General features: G+C 39.4%; 1 protein-coding gene across 1 annotated transcript in view; it reads right to left on the bottom strand.

Annotated features, from left to right (window-relative positions):
• The window catches only part of LOC141349270 (rho-related BTB domain-containing protein 2-like), a 37,877-nt gene that overhangs the window by 11,354 nt on the left and 8,503 nt on the right, over positions 1-18,020 (bottom strand). Inside the window, exons 6-9 of the mRNA XM_073867535.1 lie at positions 16,663-16,772; positions 15,577-15,727; positions 14,507-14,595; positions 13,028-13,133 (exon numbers count right to left, since the gene is read on the bottom strand). Of these exons, the coding sequence (XP_073723636.1) occupies positions 13,028-13,133; positions 14,507-14,595; positions 15,577-15,727; positions 16,663-16,772 (456 nt within the window). The remainder of the gene's footprint in view (positions 1-13,027; positions 13,134-14,506; positions 14,596-15,576; positions 15,728-16,662; positions 16,773-18,020) is intronic.

The raw sequence follows: 18,020 nt of genomic DNA, 5'->3' as shown, positions 1-18,020 counted from the left end.
GACCCACGTTCTTGTAAGAGCAGTCAAAGACAGAGAAGTTGTTTTGTATGGGGATAGGAGAAACCCGCCCAAATCAGCGTCGGTTAAACAGGCGTGAGAGGAAATAGCCGCAATTGTCTCATCAGCTCCAAGCACTACAATGATGTCAGGAGACGGGGGGATCCCAAGCTTGCCAGCATAAATCGGGCACGCCGGGCACACAGGAGGACATCGCTGCGTCCACCCTCACCGCTGAAAGGGTTTGGGGGCTTTGAAATCGGACGCAAGCAAGGTTCAACCCCAAAGTACACTTACAAATCAAGTTCACATACATGAAGGTTTCTTATGAAAACATTTAAATTATTATTTAGATAAAATAAACGTCATACAGCCACACAACAAACTTAGGAAAATATTTTTATCGTTATTTGCATGATAATTGTTTAACGCTGCCACACAAAATAAATAAAAACTATCACCACAATGCTCACCACAATGATTTCCCTTATCTCATGTATTAATATTTTTTATTGTAACAATTTATGATTTGCAAAAATAACTGTGCATATGTGTAGATTAGATAAGCAATGCGCGTTGTGCACGCTATACATTATGGTCAAGCATGCGCCCTTAAAATAGCATAATGAACCACGCGCAACGCGCCACTGACTTTAGACTAGTTTTTTTTGGTTAGTAGCGCAATTGTTTTTTGAAACTGCAAAATAGCAGAAGAGATGATTTGCGCCGGAGCACGCCTCCTTTTTTGCGCTGAACCGCCCAGGGAGCGCAAGTTCATTCCCTAGTTTGCCGACGTGCGTCTGTGGAGGGAAAAACCCGCTGTGCGCCAGTGCAAAATACGAAATGATACATGCGTCACTGACAAAGTCAATTGCGCTGGGTGCAAGATAGGGCCCAAGGTGTCTCTCGTGTCCAAGCGAACAGCGTGAGCTGGCTCGCAGATATATCAAAGTCCTGAACTTTTGAAACAAACGCAAATAGATGAAAACTTAAACTCAGATGTTGAGTCAAAGATTATTTTGCGTACTCACAAGAAATACTCGGTGTTAACACAAAAAACAACGCTTATCACATAGAGCAAGTTATTCACTCACTGCAGAAAACTCTCATCTGTTTAAGGGCCTGTTTACACGAGAACGCTCGAGGGTGAAAGCTTAAAAATATTTTATCGGATGTGCCTTTCGTTTACACGGCGACGGCATTTTGGGGGCTTAAAAACGCAAAAAAGTGAAACCACCCTTCAGAGTGGAAATCTTTAAAACGATCTACCGTTGCGTTCTCATCTAAAGAGTAAAAACGCAAAAGTCTGCTCACGGTGGCTCTCGCTGCGTATGGGTTTACGTCACAGGCATGCGCCAGTTCAGAAAAATAACAACAAACATGTCGGATTATTTCCATACGTCAGACCTTCAAGTTGCCATATCAGCTCTGATAAATATACAAGAATCTTTCCAGCAGTTGTACGAAATATTCACAGCTAGTATTACTGATCAGAGAAGGCGCCAATTCATCAGAGGCAAACCAGAAGAAGAAGGGAGAACCAGGAAGAAGGTTGTACGCAGGCACAGAGACTTGGTGTTGTTGTGTGTCAGTGCTTAACATTGCCACCTAGCCGTCTGGAGTGCATACTACATAGAATATCACACACTTTTGCGTCACCATATTTCCCCCTCAAAACGCTCGTATAAACGCGGAATAAAAAGTGATAACGCAACGCCACTTTTGCGGTTTCTTTTCAGATCGTTTCCATGTAAACGTAGCCTAAATCTCGTATCTCCTCTCTCCAGTCACTCACTCGTTATCACCCAATAACATTACAGGAACCCACATGGGAGACGGGTTTTAGCCATTTACTTCCAATCACATATCAAATAGCAAACTTGGTTACACACGCCTCGTGTTTTACAAGTACATTTCAACCCAACATTATGAACATTAGTAGAATGAACATTACATGTAATAATATAAAACACATTGAAATAAATTAACTTTTATCTCTGAATTAGAGATGTATACAAGATGTACAGAATATAAAAATAAATGTTTTAACCCAGCTGCTCTGTACTAAAGCTATAGGGTATTGCATGCATAAATAAGAATGGTGCATTGTGAACGTAGGCTTTTGATTGCTTGTGACAGAGAGAGTGTAATAAAATTATTTGTGGGAGAATTTGAGGGAGAAACCTTGAAGAAATTAATTTTCCAAACTGACCCATGTTATTAATTCTATTATGGTGAAGTGTGTCTACAGATAGGACACCCACATCATTGTAAAGTCTGAAATCCAGGCATCCAAAGAAAATTTCCAAACTAATGGACCAAACATACCAAACACTTGAGGACAAAATGGCCAAAGGATGGGAAATTTGAGGGAACAATGTGAGGACATGGAAGCATTTGTAAATATTACCAACCCTAAGATAAAAAAGCACAAGAAGGGATGAGAAAAGACAGAAAGAACTGTATAAAATTAATTCAGGAGGGAAGTTAATTAACTTTTTGAAATTTGTGAAAGAGATTTGGGAAATTCTAGAATATGATGACAAATAAATAAATAAATAAGTCACAATGGAAGATAAAGAAACATTTCCTGATCCACCTCCTTATAAGGGACCTAATAACCATTTACCAATGATTACAGGTGACATACAATTTAAGGAAAGAATAGAGAGAAACCCCTGCAATACCCCAATTAGTTCACTGACCCCTACACACACTCCAGCACACATTCCAATACTCACCAAGGTCATAGCCCAGTGCTTAACGCATATGCTGATCCTGCCAAAGCATTAAAACAGATTATGGCGCCCCCAGAGATACACAACACATATGACAGTGCAGCCACAGCTTTACATCAGATAACAACCCCAAATTTAGGGACAGCAGTAAGGCCTAAGTTAAGGATGGACAAATACAGTGATGATATTTATTTAGAAAAGGCATATGAGACAGATGCATTCTCAGAAGAGGAAGACATTAGGGAGGAAAGATGGAAAACACCTCCTCACAACCCCAGGAGAAAGTGTAGAGTAGGGAACAGACAGGCTGAGAAACCAGATCAGTGAGAGAACCTCGCACAAAAGGAAAACTAAAGCAAGTCACTGGCAGCCGTCTATCTTGAAGATGAAGAAAGAGAGTGGGGATTTAAAGCATGGGACCATGCACCTGGAAAACTTTTGACAAGGGCAGCAAGCTGTGTGGATCTAGTGGATTTGCAACAAAGAGAGATTGCATGTTTTCCAGGACCAGGAATTGCGTCAATGTGCCCAATCTTGATAAAGGGACAACAAGGACAATACATACCCTGGGCCACCCAGGATATTGATGGACTAGCTGCACGTCTTTCAGAAATACATGAAGGAGCCAGAAAATTGGTATGAATTTTTGAGCAAAAGACAACAGGGTGTGTCTTGGCCATAGGAGACATTAAAGCCCTGCTGGCGAAGTGTGTTGTTGGGACCAAGCTGAATGAACTCTTGACCAATGCTGGACTGAGAATCGCAATTGACAATATTAGAACAGACAGAAAATATCCCATGCCGATTGACCCGAAGATGCTGAGGGAAATAGAGAATCCATCAGCATATGTACAAAGAACAGCTGAAACAGTGGCGTGAAAATATGGAGAAAGACCAAGAGAAAGACTTTTTTCTAGCTGCACTGTTCAGGAACGCAATAGTGGAGGCTATGCCAGCACCTGTTCAAACCAAACTCGAAGTTGTGGTCGGACTGAAAACACAGAAGGAGTTCTGTGATCATGTTTCACATTCAGTCAAGCAGCACTTAAAGAATTATCTGAAGGCAAATACAGTAGAGAAAGAGATGAAGAGGGGGCTGGCACAGTTACAGCTGGACGACCTTGTGAGCAAAACTAAGAAAAAAAACACAAGCTGTTCTGAAGGAGGAACAACCAGCTTTAATGGTGCTCATCAACACACCTGCCCCCACCATCCAGCAAACACAGACAGCAACACCAGCCCAACCCACTCTGGTTAATGCTCAACAGCAAGCCAATCTCATTGTTATCTGTGCAAAGCCAAAACAGCAGGAATGGACAAAAACAGCAATGAGGCAGAGGACAAGGCAGACCAAAAAGATAATGTGAAGGATGCTGGGGCTGTGGACAGCCTGGACACTCCAGAAGTGAATGTCCAAATAACCCATGGTCTAACCAAGATCAACAAAACTGGCAGCAGAATCAACAAGGCGGACAGTTGAACCAACAAAACTGGCAGCCAAACCAGAGAGAGCAAGGCCCACCCTGGAAACAGCAGCAATCACAACAACAACAATCACAGTGTTTTTATTATTGTGTTTTTTTATAAGTTATGAGATAACACAAGCTATCTCAATAGGCCAGCCAACATCATGACGCACACAGAATTCACAACTGCGTGGCACACAGCAAAGCTGCTGCCTAGGCCATAACACTGAGTTTCTTTGAGAAATGTCAAACTTTCTCCTGTTACTTCTGTAACATGAATAGTTTTGTTTTTGATGTTAAAGACATTGAAGAAGGCACACCATCAAATCCAGCTACATTACTTGGTCCGTCTGAAGCAATTCCAAACAGCCATGATTCTGACTGTATAGATAATATACAAACATTAAGTTTTCTTAGACAATTTGCCAGCTGAAACGGCAGAGAACTCTTACTGCTCAAATGTGTCATCTATGGTGACAAACTGCTCACAGACATAGCTGAGAAACTGATTATCAAATGTAATGCTCCAGAAAGGAGAAATGAGAATGGTTTGAAAATAGTTGACAATTGGCAAATGACAATATTTCGAAATTTTAACACCAATTCGTAAATCCAAAAGTCTTTTCCTTATTTGGTCACACAGATACACAGTGTCGGAAGCCTAGGCGTTTTTCAAATGTGTTCACATTTTAAGGCAAATTGTGGGCGAAAAGAAATTTTCTCGTTTGGTGTATAGGTTTTTTCACAAAGAAAGGCTTTGCTGCCTTTATGGCTAATATGCTGGTTCGAAAACATCATTCCAGATGAAATGAAACATTATTGATTCTAATCAGGGTAAATACTTTACTGGTCAGGTATGTCAGGAAGTCTGCAGGCTTTTGAGGATTCAATGGCATAGCTGCCATGAACTTCAGACCTTGCAGAAGTAAATTTACATTTAATATCAGATTCTCTTTTTACATATTGTATGGCTTTGAGTGAAGCAGTACAAAAAAAGCAAAATTAGGTTCAGGATGCTGTAAAAATTATGGACAACATAATATTGTGCCAGGGTAGGGATGGGCGATATGGCCTAAAATCCATATTGCGTTATACATTGCAGCCTCTTGCGATAGCGATATGTATTGCGATATAATAATTTCAATAGCCTCATTTCAGAACAGGTTATATAGACCCTTAGAAAAGCCAAAGTGCTAAAAAAGTAAGTAAAAGTAAACCATTATGGCCAGATTAGTCTTGATACCTCTCTTAGCTGGAACTTTTGCCTGACACACTCTACAGACTTTTTTGTGTGGTGATCTACTTTTAAAATGATAAAGCCGACAAGATCTATCCGCTATAAAACACAGTTAATTATTTTTATAACACTAAACACTTTAAATGCTTGTGAGGACTATACTGCATATATATACTGCATGTTTCACAATTACTAGACCATAATGCCAATTTCGTGCGTGGAGCAGCAGTTAACTTATGTGCGATCTACCAGCATTGGCGTATTGGACACCCTTGCTCTACAGAGTATATTTTCCTGCTGCTTGTTGGACGGCTTAAATCCAAATAATAGATGTTGCATCGGTCTTTTTCGCTGACGCTTTCATCCATGTTTATTCGGCTGCAGTTAGTGGCTCTAAAGTTCGCTGGTAGATTGTGTCATCAACACGCATTATCGCGATAGTGCAATAGATTTAAAATCTCTATCGTATGCCAATTTTCTATCGTTTATATTGCATATCGTTTATATTGCCCATCCATATGCCAGGGCAAATAATTAATAAAAATTTACAACACTCAGGTCTAAAACCAAGATGGGACGATCCTTATGCGGTCCTACTAGGTACCCCCTCAGCAATAAAATTCACCAATAAAACTCAGCAGTGAAGTTGCTAGGTAAACCTAGATGCAAAATTAGCTTATACTCCCCAAATCTTAGACAGACGAAATGCTGTGGGACGGAGTGGGTCATGAGAAGAACCCCGCTTTTTAGGACGGGGGGGACACCTCATGTTGAAGATATGGGGTGGGGGGCAAATGTTTAGCTTCTCCAGAACCAGCCTAGTCGTCTGAGGGTGTCTATAGTTTCTATGGGAGTCAAAGCTAGTTATTTACTAGCAATAGTCAAAACTAGTTATTTCCTAGCAATAGTCAAAAGAAGATATTTCCTAACAAATCTGTTTATACAAAGTTGTTTTTTTGGCCATGGAGCTCTCTTGTTTTCCTCTCTTTTGTTTTATGTTTTCACAGAGATATATGTTGGCGGCCTTCAAGAAATACTCTGAAAAATAAAGCCTTATCATGTTTACGAGTCTTATTGGTGCCAACCTCCAGCAGACAGCAGTTGGAACTCCGCTGTACTTCGAGATTCTGCCGGAAGGACGGACTGGCGAGACTTCGTGGATTCCGGTTGATTCCATGAACAGAGACTTTCTGAGTTTTAAGAATCACAACTGACATGGTTGCTAGTGTTGTCTTCATGACATGACACAGAGTTAGAGATATATTAGATGTGATGTGTGTTTCACATCTGTTCAGAATGATTCATGGATTCACTCTAACTGTATGCACTCAGTATTTGTATTGGCTATTAATTAACATATGTTCAGGGGTTTTGTTTTGAAACTTAAGCCATTTGGCTGTTATACGAGATTTTTATCCAGATTAAAACCAGGCAAATGGGTCATTTTTAATTATGACACTGAAGTGTATGAGCCAAATTAACACAATTATGTTATTTGCTGTGTTGATTTCTATTCTGATTCACAATTCAGATCCATTATTCCATCCATGGTTAGAAATCACAGTAATCTTAAATCGGCAGTAACTCTAGCTCATACATACGCCAAGATGCCTAATATTTCCAATTGTTGGGTATGTCAATCTTTTCTTCAAAAATCTACATCTGTATGTACGTCCTTTGCCGCTGTCTGATTTAATCTCCATCATTGAACAAAGTAACATGGGTAACATTTGTAAAATTCTAATTGATTTGATAATCGACACCTCTATTCCATCTTTGAACACTCCAAGTAGTGCACCACAGTTGATAGTTTTGGTGAACACCAGTCAATGGTTTTGGTATAAGTTGCAACCTTACCAGAGAATTTGTTTATCTTACTATGCCCTATTGCTGGTAAGAGATGCTGAAAATGGCTGAAATTGTTAAAGTTGGAAATGACCATTGCATAGTCATTTAGGGATGGTAAAGAGTATATTTTCATGATTTTTGCAGGATTTTAATTGTACCAAATCATAAGGCGAAGTTGGTGTCAAGTCACAAGTGTATGATTATTGAACCACTGATAATGTTAAATCCTTACAGATGTGTTTTTAAGGTTGTCGTCGATTATTCATGGGAAAGCAGTCTGCTATTCACAAGCAGTGTTTGCCACTACAAAAAGTTATCTTATCCAAGTAATTTTTGTTATTTGCCTGCATACAACAGTACTGAATCAAACCATCTATTTGCTCTAAATGTAAAATTGAAGGGAATTCTTTCTGATATTGAAGGAAACAGGGTAAACATTACAAACTAGAAATGCGTTTCCAGTTTTCCAGATGTGACAAAGCTCTTCTGATAATGACAAATGAAACACTAATTGCTTTTAATGGTACACACTTCGTTTGTGGTAACAAAGCTTATCCATTACTTCCTAAGGGCTGAGAGGTAACCTCTTATTTGTACCTTTATCAGCGATGTGAGTATTGTCAGAGGATTATGCACTTAATCATGAGACATACTTAACGCTTGATTTCTGATAGTAAGAAATGGTTAAGAGGACTTATTCCAATCTGTGAAGTAACTGATTTACAAAATGAAGTACAAGCATTGTATGAAGCATTTGATGTTACAGCGAACTCCACTTTAATTTCTATTGTTAATATTTCAAATGAGGTAAGCGCAAGAATCTGCAGAATCGAATGGCGTTTGACATGCTGTTAGCTTCTCAAGGGGGCACATGACACATGTAAGGTAATTACGTCCGAATGTTGCCTATACATTAAAGACGGTTCTGGGAAAGTGGTTCATAATCTGGCTAAAGTTTTACACAAACAAATAGCTAAACTAAATGAAGATCATGGTCTTTTCTCATCTGATTGGGACACGGGGTTTACATCAATATTAGGACCACTTTGGAATCATTTGAAGTAGTGATAGACCGATTTATCGGCCGGCCGATATATCGGGCCGATATTTGCGAGTTTTATGTGTATCGGCATCGGCCGATACATGGCTGCCGTGTTTGCCGATTTTTCCGGCATAATTTACAGACAGAGTGCTGGAACCCGCAAGCGATTGCAGGTCATGTGACTAAAAACAACCAACCTTTTCACGACAACATTGAAAGCTCGGCTTAACAGCTGATCATAGCTGAAAAAAGTGGGGGTTTTTTCATCTCTATGGGGTGGTTTCCTGGACAGGGATTAGACTAGTCCTAGACTACAATAAATGTAAGAACTGTGCAAACTAATAACATCTCTTTTTAACAACATGCCATTTTTTACATAATTTTTATGATGTAAATTGAGTGAGCAAAACCAGTATCGGCTCCAAATATCGGCTCAAGAAAATCGGCAGCCTGTATCGGTCATCGGCTAAGGCTGATGAAACAAAAATCGGTATCGGCATCGGCACTGAAAAATCCATATCGGTCGATCCCTAATTTGAAGGCACCTTTGGTAGTTGTAATTTCAGGAGTGTTTATCATCTTGCTCTTGTACATAAGAGTCATAAGAGTGTTGATTTGTCTTATTAGACACTTGACTGTGACAGGCACATCAAGGCTATTATCCAGCGTAAGACACACTCCCCAACCGATGTTGGTATGCAGAATGACGGAAATGACCTGTTCTTTTAAGAATATGTAGAATGGAAAAGTAAGGACTGGCCATCCGGGCTTTTTAAAGGAGTGAAGGATCCTACCATAGATCCTCACATGCAGAATGTTTTTATTATTGTGTTTTTTTATCTTTAATAATTTATTTACATAATCATTAGTTATTATCCATTTAATTATTGTATTTAATATTATTTTATCATTATCAATTTCATTATTATCACTTTTATTATTACATTATTGTTTATTAATTCATTTATTCATTATTGTTTTATTCATTATTCATTTATTCATTCATTATTATATTTCTATATTTTAGTATATCATTCATTAATTCATTGTATTTCTATATTTTATATGTTTCTTGGTGGTGGAGTTTCATAGAGCTGTTCTGTCTGTGTGTAAACAAGATAGATAAAGAGAATGTTAATGGAAGCTGAAGGTCTAAGGGATGATGCAGCTGAGCAATTTTGGATATAACCGTGCATGCTGTATTCCTGGGGTAGATGAGGTTTGAACATTGAGACATATGCAACTGAAACTGACTGTCCGTCGATAAAACTCTGTTCTATTTTATCATCTAAAACCTCCGTCTCACGACTCTGTTTATGCTCTCCTCTGGCAACGATTGATCAGCCTTATATCTGACAAATACTTCAACAAAGTAAACTTATGTTTTCTGACGTGATCTGGTGTCCGGGGCTGGATTGTTTTTTATTTGTCTGTGGTGTGGAGACCTGATCTAACAGTATTAAACTGTTGGTGAGATGGGATGAGAATGCAATGCTGGCATAGGCTACAGTACAATCGCAGTTGCACAGATGTGTAGTGCTGCTGTGACGGATCAGAACTCTTGATGTGTAAACTTTAGAGAGAGTTGCGCTACTGTGTCTTTTACTGTAGTAAATTAACATACATTTAGAGTAATGAAAAACAACGTATGTGCAGCGTTTATGTGCGCAGTTTGTGCCCCCTCTGTCTCTGTGTGCGCGCGCGGGTTTAAGGGCACTCAATAGGGCACATCGGAGAGACGCGTTCCTAAAAACATGCGTACATAAAATCTTTCAGCTCTTGACAGGGCACATATAAACAAAATTATCTCAACAGTATTAATTTTCTAATAAAACATTTCTTTATGTCTTTAGTGTATGTATAGCAGGGATGGGCAGCTGGCGGCCCGAGGGCCGCACACGGCCCGGGGTAAATTCTAATACGGCCCGCTAGACCATTTTATACTTAATCAAATACTTTTAAAATGATGATTTTTGTATTAGGACATAAATACTCCCAACCAGGAGGAGATGGGTCCCGCGGATCGTCACAGTAAGCATAGTCCCGTGTTTGGGCTTATGTGAAGAAGAGCTCTTCACGGAGTCCGAAAACCCGAGGTCCGACCCAAGACCCGATCAGGTTCGGGTCTAAAAGTTTCACTCATGCCTCGGACATGGGTCGGGTACAATAATCTGGTCTCGGGTTATTTAAAATGAATGTGTTTTTGCCGAACGGACCCGAGAAGCCCTGAACTCTCGCATGTGTGTGTCAATGTCCTTTTCAAACCTCTCCTCTGTTTGCAAGAGCGCTTGCGACATTGTGTGGTTGGCGATAGCTTAATTTTCGTTCAAACAGACATGTCAGATATTTTTAAATGTACATTTTAGCAGTTACCTTGGTGTCATCGTCATATAAACAAATGGAGCAGCTCGCCAAATTTGTTGCGAGGCCACCGGGGCTGCAGACTGCACACACGTCAGTTTACATTTGGGTCCAGTCGGGTTAAAAACAATGCCACTGGTTTGGGTGACGGGTCGTACTCGGGCCAGAATCGCTCTCAGATTTGAAAGGTAAAATACATTGTTATTTAAGGAATAGTCTACTCATTTTCAATATTAAAATATGTTTTACCTTAACTAAGAATTGTTGATACATCCATCTATCATCTGTGTGCGTGCACGTAAGCGCTGGAGCGCGCTGCGACACTTCGATAGCATTTAGCTTAGCCCCATTCATTCAATTGTACCATTTAGAGATAAAGTTAGAAGTGACCAAACACATCAACGTTTTTCCTATTCAACACGAGTAGTTATACGAGCAAGTTTGGTGGTACAAAATAAAACGTAGCGCTTTTCTAAGCGGATTTAAAAGAGGAACTATATTTTATGGCGTAATAGCACTTTTGGAAGTACTTCGACTCGGCGCAGTAACACCCTCCCTCTCCCATTATGAGATTTATTACGCCATAAAATCTAGTTCCTCCTTTAAATCATTGAATGAATGGGGCTAAGTCAAACGCCATCGAAGCGTCGCAGCGCGCTCCAGCGCCCACGCGCACGCACACAGACGACAGAGGGATGCATCAACAACTCCCAGTTAAGGTAATAACATATTTTAATATTGAAAATGAGTAGACCATTCCTTTAACATTTTTTATATATATATTTTTTTAGAATTTATGTGTTACATATTTCAAATAATTTTGTTCTCTAAGGGCGGGATGAGAAACTCCTCTACTAATTTAAAAGTGCCTTGCTTGTTACAGATGTTAAAGCAATGCAGTTAAGAAGTTTTATCTGAAATGCTTGTCCAATGAAAATAAAGTTATGATTTAGAAATGAAAATCAGCATAATTGCTAAGTTTTATAGTTAAAATCTTTAAAGACAGGTTAATTGTATATTGTGGTTTCTTAATAAAGGAAATTAAGAATGATGTAAATTGTGTGTGTGGTTCTGGCCCCCTTGGTATAAAGGAGAAAAATGCTGGCCCTCGGCATTATCAAAGTTGCCCATCCCTGATGTATAGAGAGTCAAAAACCAGCCTGTGCTGGTCTTAAAGAGACAGTAACCTCAATTAACCTACTTAAGGGGCCAGTCACACCAAAAGCGCTTTAAACGCAAGGCGCGACGCACTGCCTTTTTTAAAAAAGAGCAGTGCGGCGCGGCTTTTCATATTGCTAAGCAACCACCGAGTCAGCTGTCTTGTCAATCAAATATTGAAGTGTGAGCACTCTTTTGCTGTTAACTGTCATATCTGCAGAAACTTTAAAAAGAGGACGCTTCCTCTGACCTTGTTTGAAGGTAAGAGGTGCACAAACATGCAGGAGACAGTGAGCGAGTGGAGTCCGGTTCTTCAAAGCAACTGTAAACTTCCCTCACCACAACGTAAGGCCCGCCTCTCCCCTCATTCGATTGGACAATGGAAGACGCGAATGACGTCAGGCGCTTCTCCGCTCTCAGCGCTCCTTCAAAAACGCGTGCGCGGCAGGCGGCAAAAACCCGCAAGGCGCTCGGCGCGCATAAACAGCGCGCAAACGCGCCCTGCCCATAGAATATCATTCAAAAAAGGCGCCTGCAACTGCCATAAACGCTTTTGGTGTGACTGAGCCCTAAGTCTGTGTCATTAATGTTAATTAAACAACCTAAGACAAAGAGAAATTCACTTTTGTAGCTCTGAAAAAAAAATATATTTAATTCATACAATAAAGACAGTGTTATCATTCACTATTCAGGCAAAAAAAAAAAAAAACTGGCTGGTAAAAAGTCTCTGTGGCAGGTGGATTTCTAAATCCACCTGCCACAGTGGCTGGTGGTCAAAAAAGTTAACTTCCTGCCCAGGACACTGGATGATCTAGAAAGATTGTGCAAAGAAGAATGGTCAAAGATCCCTCTCACTGTGTTCTCTAATCTTGTGAAATGTTATAGGAGGAGATTAAGTGCTGTCGTGTTGGCAAAAGGGGGTTGTACAAAGTATTACTTGATGCACACAGGATCTCTGTCGACACGCAGGACACATATTTTGGAAAAGGGAACCACACACATGATACCCTGAACAATTATTTTGAATTAGCGCCCCTCGGATGAGGAGTCACGAGCCGCCACTGCATGTAAAGTGTTTAAATACATTCATGGCTTATAAAAACAAAAACACGTCTTAACAAATATGCAACACTGGGGGGAAGGGGTCTTAGCATTAATTTGAGAGCTGTTCAGATAATACCTGTAGATTTAGCCTTCATGTCACGAGGGAATTTGCGACAAACTCTGTTGTAGTTGGTGCAGATGTGGTGAAGGCACCAGTCAGTCAACTGATGGGCACAGTGAAACTAATTTGGAAAACAAATGAGATAAATAAAAACACAAGGGACAAAATTACACTTTACTAAGATGTTACCCCACCTCCCCTCCTTTAAACCTCTTGTAATATATTGGCAAAAAAATGTGATTTATGTAGTCTGAAATGTATTTTTTTCCTTAAATGAAAATTACCCAATTATTTACTCACCTTAATGCCATTCTAGGTCGGCTCCATGTCGGTAAGTAAGACTCGCGGTTGTGGTTCTCGCGTGTATCGTGATTGCGTGTTTTGTTGCATCACATATGAGTAGTCACAAGACTTGCGAGAACCAATGAATAAACTCGTTCGACTTCATGCGGCACCGCAAGAACCAAAAGGCGGATGACATCACAGTACCACAAGAATGATTCGAAATCATTCATCGATTTCTCCAATCGCTCTCGTTGTATTTTGATGTCATCTTTCTGTCGGTTCAGCCTATTGTGTTACCTGCCGACATTGAGGATGGATGGGTTTCAGAAAACCAGATACTTTTTAATGCATTACAAAGCTATGAAGAGCCAGGATATTATTTAATATAACTGATGATGTCTGGCTGATGAAAGGAGGTTGTATACACCTAGGATGGCATAACTGTACGTTCACAACGCCACCGGCAAGAGTTTTAAAAAACGCTCTGGCTGCCCTGCCAACGACGCTATAGACGGTTTTAGCAGTAACAACATAAACAAGCGGCATTCGTGGTCCGCACGTAACTTCCGGTAAACTCCGCTAAGAATTAATAACAACAAAGTTCTTTAAACGTAGTTTATTTATATAACAAGCAAAGAAACAACACAAAGATTAACTAGGAAACCAAAACATTTGTTATTTTCGACAAGGCATTTGTTCAAGAGATCAGTTTAGCATTAAAAAACAAAACCGGAAATAAAGTAAGGATCCAGACGTGTATTACGTCAGCGCACGTTCGTCCGATGAAACCGTCTATAGAAAAAGAGCTTTGAAGCTCGAATGCATTCTATGGAATCCTTTCAAGCGGAAGTTTCTGCCTTCCGATTGGTTGCCACAGAACTGTGTCATAGCTCATTACCATAAAGTTGAGGTGATTTTTACTCTCCTTGATGCTCACACTGTCCATGAGGTGTTCATGGAAGCTTGCTGCTGGCACTTATTGAAAATAAATGACTTCCGGCCACTTTGACGCTCTGGCCGGTGGCGGTGTGAATGCACAGTAAGATGAGTAAATTATACATATTTTTTGGGGGGGGGATGAACTATTCCTTTTAGCAAAATGTTCACCAAAATAAACAAAAAAATTGTCATTATTGACGTTATTTTCTCCAAACGTGTATGCTAACATTTTAAACCAAATATTGTCTATAACTTCAGAGGTCCACTTACCTGAGCCATATCCAGGTACAGCAGAACATCTCCATCTATATCAGCTCCCATCATGGCAGCCTCTGTTAGTACTGTCACAGTGTATAACTCTAGAAAACATATACACAACTATCTTTTAATACAAATTAATATAACACATTTGTGTTTTATCTTTGTTTATAAACATTCATCCGCATACCTGGACAGTACAGTACTGTGAAAAGTTTAAGGTACTTGTAAATATATGATTATGTAACATATCAAAAATAATGTAATAAATAGATTTTGTTTAATTAACTAAAAATTGCTTTTGTTATTGTCATTGTTTCCACACTGTATAGATACTACATACACCGATGAGCTATTACATATTGTCCACCCTCATCCTAGAGCAATGAGTGGAACTGGCAACCAAAGGTGGCACAGGCGCAGCTCATAAAGCAGTATATATACTGCACCATTTTATTAGAGGACAAATTGTGATGGCATGGCACCCTGGAATTTTTAATCTCAGAAGTGGCACGCCTTGTGTGTTGTTCACATGCCACTGTAGTGACTATATATTAAAAATTGTGCACGGATGGCCAAATGACGAACCGGCTGGGTGGTGTTATCTTGGGATACTTGAGAAAATGTATTCACAATTGCACCATCTCTGACAGTTGTTAGGTGTGCACACGTACCTGATAAAGTAAAAAGTAAAAGTAACTTCGCATCTGCTTCCGTGTTGGATAAACAAAACTGCTTGGGTGTGTCGCATAGACTTTGTCATCGTCTTGCTGCGCCCTCCCCGTTCTGTGATTGGTTCCCTATTTCAGGGGCAAAATTGGTCCATAGTTTCCATGCTAGACTTGCAGTGTGAATAAATTTGCGTGCAAGGCAGCATGGGGAAATCCAGGCTAACCTATTGCCACCTTGTCAAATCAATACTTCACCTCATAACTGCAGGTTAAAGGAGGCTCTACAGGATATTAGGCAGGTGGTCATAATGTAATGGCTCATCTGTGTGTATATATAAATTTATACTGTATGTCTGCAGAGGCCTACACTATACAGAAAGCGTGTGTTCATTTGTAGGTTTGACCGTGTACCTGTGAGCGACACCAGATGAGGTAGACAGAGACGGTTTGCGAGCACAATAAGCTCCAGGGCGTCCAGATCTGGACGAGAGCAGAAGCGTCCGGTATACAGATACTCCATCACAGCACGCATACAGCTATGTGTGGTGTTAGGAAATAGCACCTGAAACAACAGAACAGCAACACATACAATAGCAAAAAAATCTAAATGTTTTAAAGTTTCAAAATAGCAAGCAAGAACATAATGTCTGGAATTTTGTTTGATTATTAAAAAAAATACCCCACCCCTTAACCCAACATCACATTATGTTTTCTACATAATGTAAAGAGTATTCTATAAAGTTTAATTTTGAATGAGTAAGGTCATGTCTAAGATTGAAATCAATGAATCAAAATTTTACTTTTATTCTCCTTTGACTTTAAAGGTGCAGTGTGTAAATTTTAGTGGCATCTAGTGGTGAGGTTGCAAAGTGCAAACAACGGCTCAGTTCACTGCTCACCTTGCTTTTAAAACACATGAGACACGGTAGCCGCCACCGGACAAAAATGTTATCGTCGGAGACAACTTAGTAAAAAAAGTTTGTCCGTTAAGGGCTTGTGTAGAAACATGGCGTCACAAAATGGCGACTTCCATGTAAGGGAACCCTCGTGTATGTAGATAAAAACGTCTCACACATAATTAACACAAAACGGTTAATTATGAAAGGTCTTTATACACCCCTGATAATATAGTTTTGTATATTATTTTGCATTTCTGTCAAGAGATCCTTCAAAAAATTACACACTGCACCTTTAAGTTGGATTATACAGACATAGTCACATATGTAAAAATATGAATATATATAAAATACAAATTGTGCCAAAAATATTACTTAAACAGTATGACCACACAATAGGCACCAAAAGATTTACATAACATATTAAACTATATAGCCTTTAAACTTTATACTTCAGTAATACAAACTGCTATCACTGCATCCATACAATTTCATTTCAATTAATTTAAGTTGTACATTATTTTTTTCATTTTAAATACAGATAATGTATTTTATAATACGGATTTGTTATTATTTTAAACATACAGTGAGTGCACTGTACCTCTTTTGTACAACTCTCCACAAATGGTCCACCAAACATCCAATCACAGCTTGAGATAAGCAGCGGTTTATGGGCCTTGATAGTGCCATCATCCAACCTGAACACCACATCTGAAGCAGAGAACACAACATTTTTTCTGAAGCTTTTCAAATCACTTTTACATTATAATAAACCTAGTGACCATCCATTAAAATAACCATCTATATGACTCAAACATGCTTATCGCAACAAATCTCTCTTCTAAAAGTCCCCATGGTATCAAAATGTAAGTACTTTTGGAATTTAGTATAAATGTGTTAGCCTGAAGTATATAAACTAATGTGCTCCAAAACATTGACAAAATAAGTGTTTGAAACTTGCAATCTCTTATCTCTTCCAATACAGATCAGCGATTTTTATGACATCACTCTGCACTTCAGTTTCTCATTAAACATCACGCTGTCAGGTGAACTAATTGCCCTTATTGGCTATTTTAAAAGGGGGAGGAATTACTCAATATTAGAGGTCTACACGGGTCCAAAAATTCCTACCCGAACCCGATCAGACCCGTAAATGTGCTACACTGAACCGACCCGGACCCGTCTGTTGTTTTGAAAGCTGGACCCGGAACCGACCCGGACCCATCTATTATTTAAAAGCTGGACCCGGATCTGACGCGGACCCGTCTATTATTTAAAATCTGGACCCGAACCCGTCCGGGAAGACACAGACCCGACCGGCAAATATTCTTTAGCTAAATGTTATTAATAAGTCAATAAACAAGTAGCGAAAATTAAACTTTTTGTCTTACCCATAGAAGTTAGTCTTCTCCCTCTTTGTACTCTTTGCACTTTACAGTCATGGTGATTAATAACGCAGTTTTACATTTGTTGTGTATCGGGTCAACTTGCTTAATAATGTTTGCCCATTTGGATTATAATAACAATTGCTCGCCTCGTTCAGTGCCATGGCTGCTTTCGTTAGCTTTACTTCTTTGCTATCATCTCTGTGCTCTTTGAGCAGCGTCGCGAAAACTTTAGATATAACAGCAAGATGGTCAATTTATAATATTATTTTAAAAATTGGAGAAGTCAGTGCAAAATGCACGGTATGGTGGAATAAGTCCCGCCTTCTAAATAAAAGAGCCAATTGTCAAAGGTAAAGTCATTGCGTCTCACTGCAGAAGCTCCTGACTGGTAGCAAGAGAAACATTATAAGAGCACATGCGCGTTAGCTGCCTGGTTGGAGCAACCAAATATAAACTTTTTAACGCAATTTTAGCGTCATAGAAAAAATGTATGCGACATTTCATCTAAGTTTTTGTTGCTGTTTTTGAAATATTTTATTTAAATGCGAGTGTGTGTTCTCCCAGTCCGATC

Source organism: Misgurnus anguillicaudatus, chromosome 5 (assembly GCF_027580225.2).
Source record: "Misgurnus anguillicaudatus chromosome 5, ASM2758022v2, whole genome shotgun sequence".
NCBI lineage: Eukaryota > Metazoa > Chordata > Actinopteri > Cypriniformes > Cobitidae > Misgurnus > Misgurnus anguillicaudatus.
This window is presented reverse-complemented; position numbering and strand designations above follow the sequence as displayed.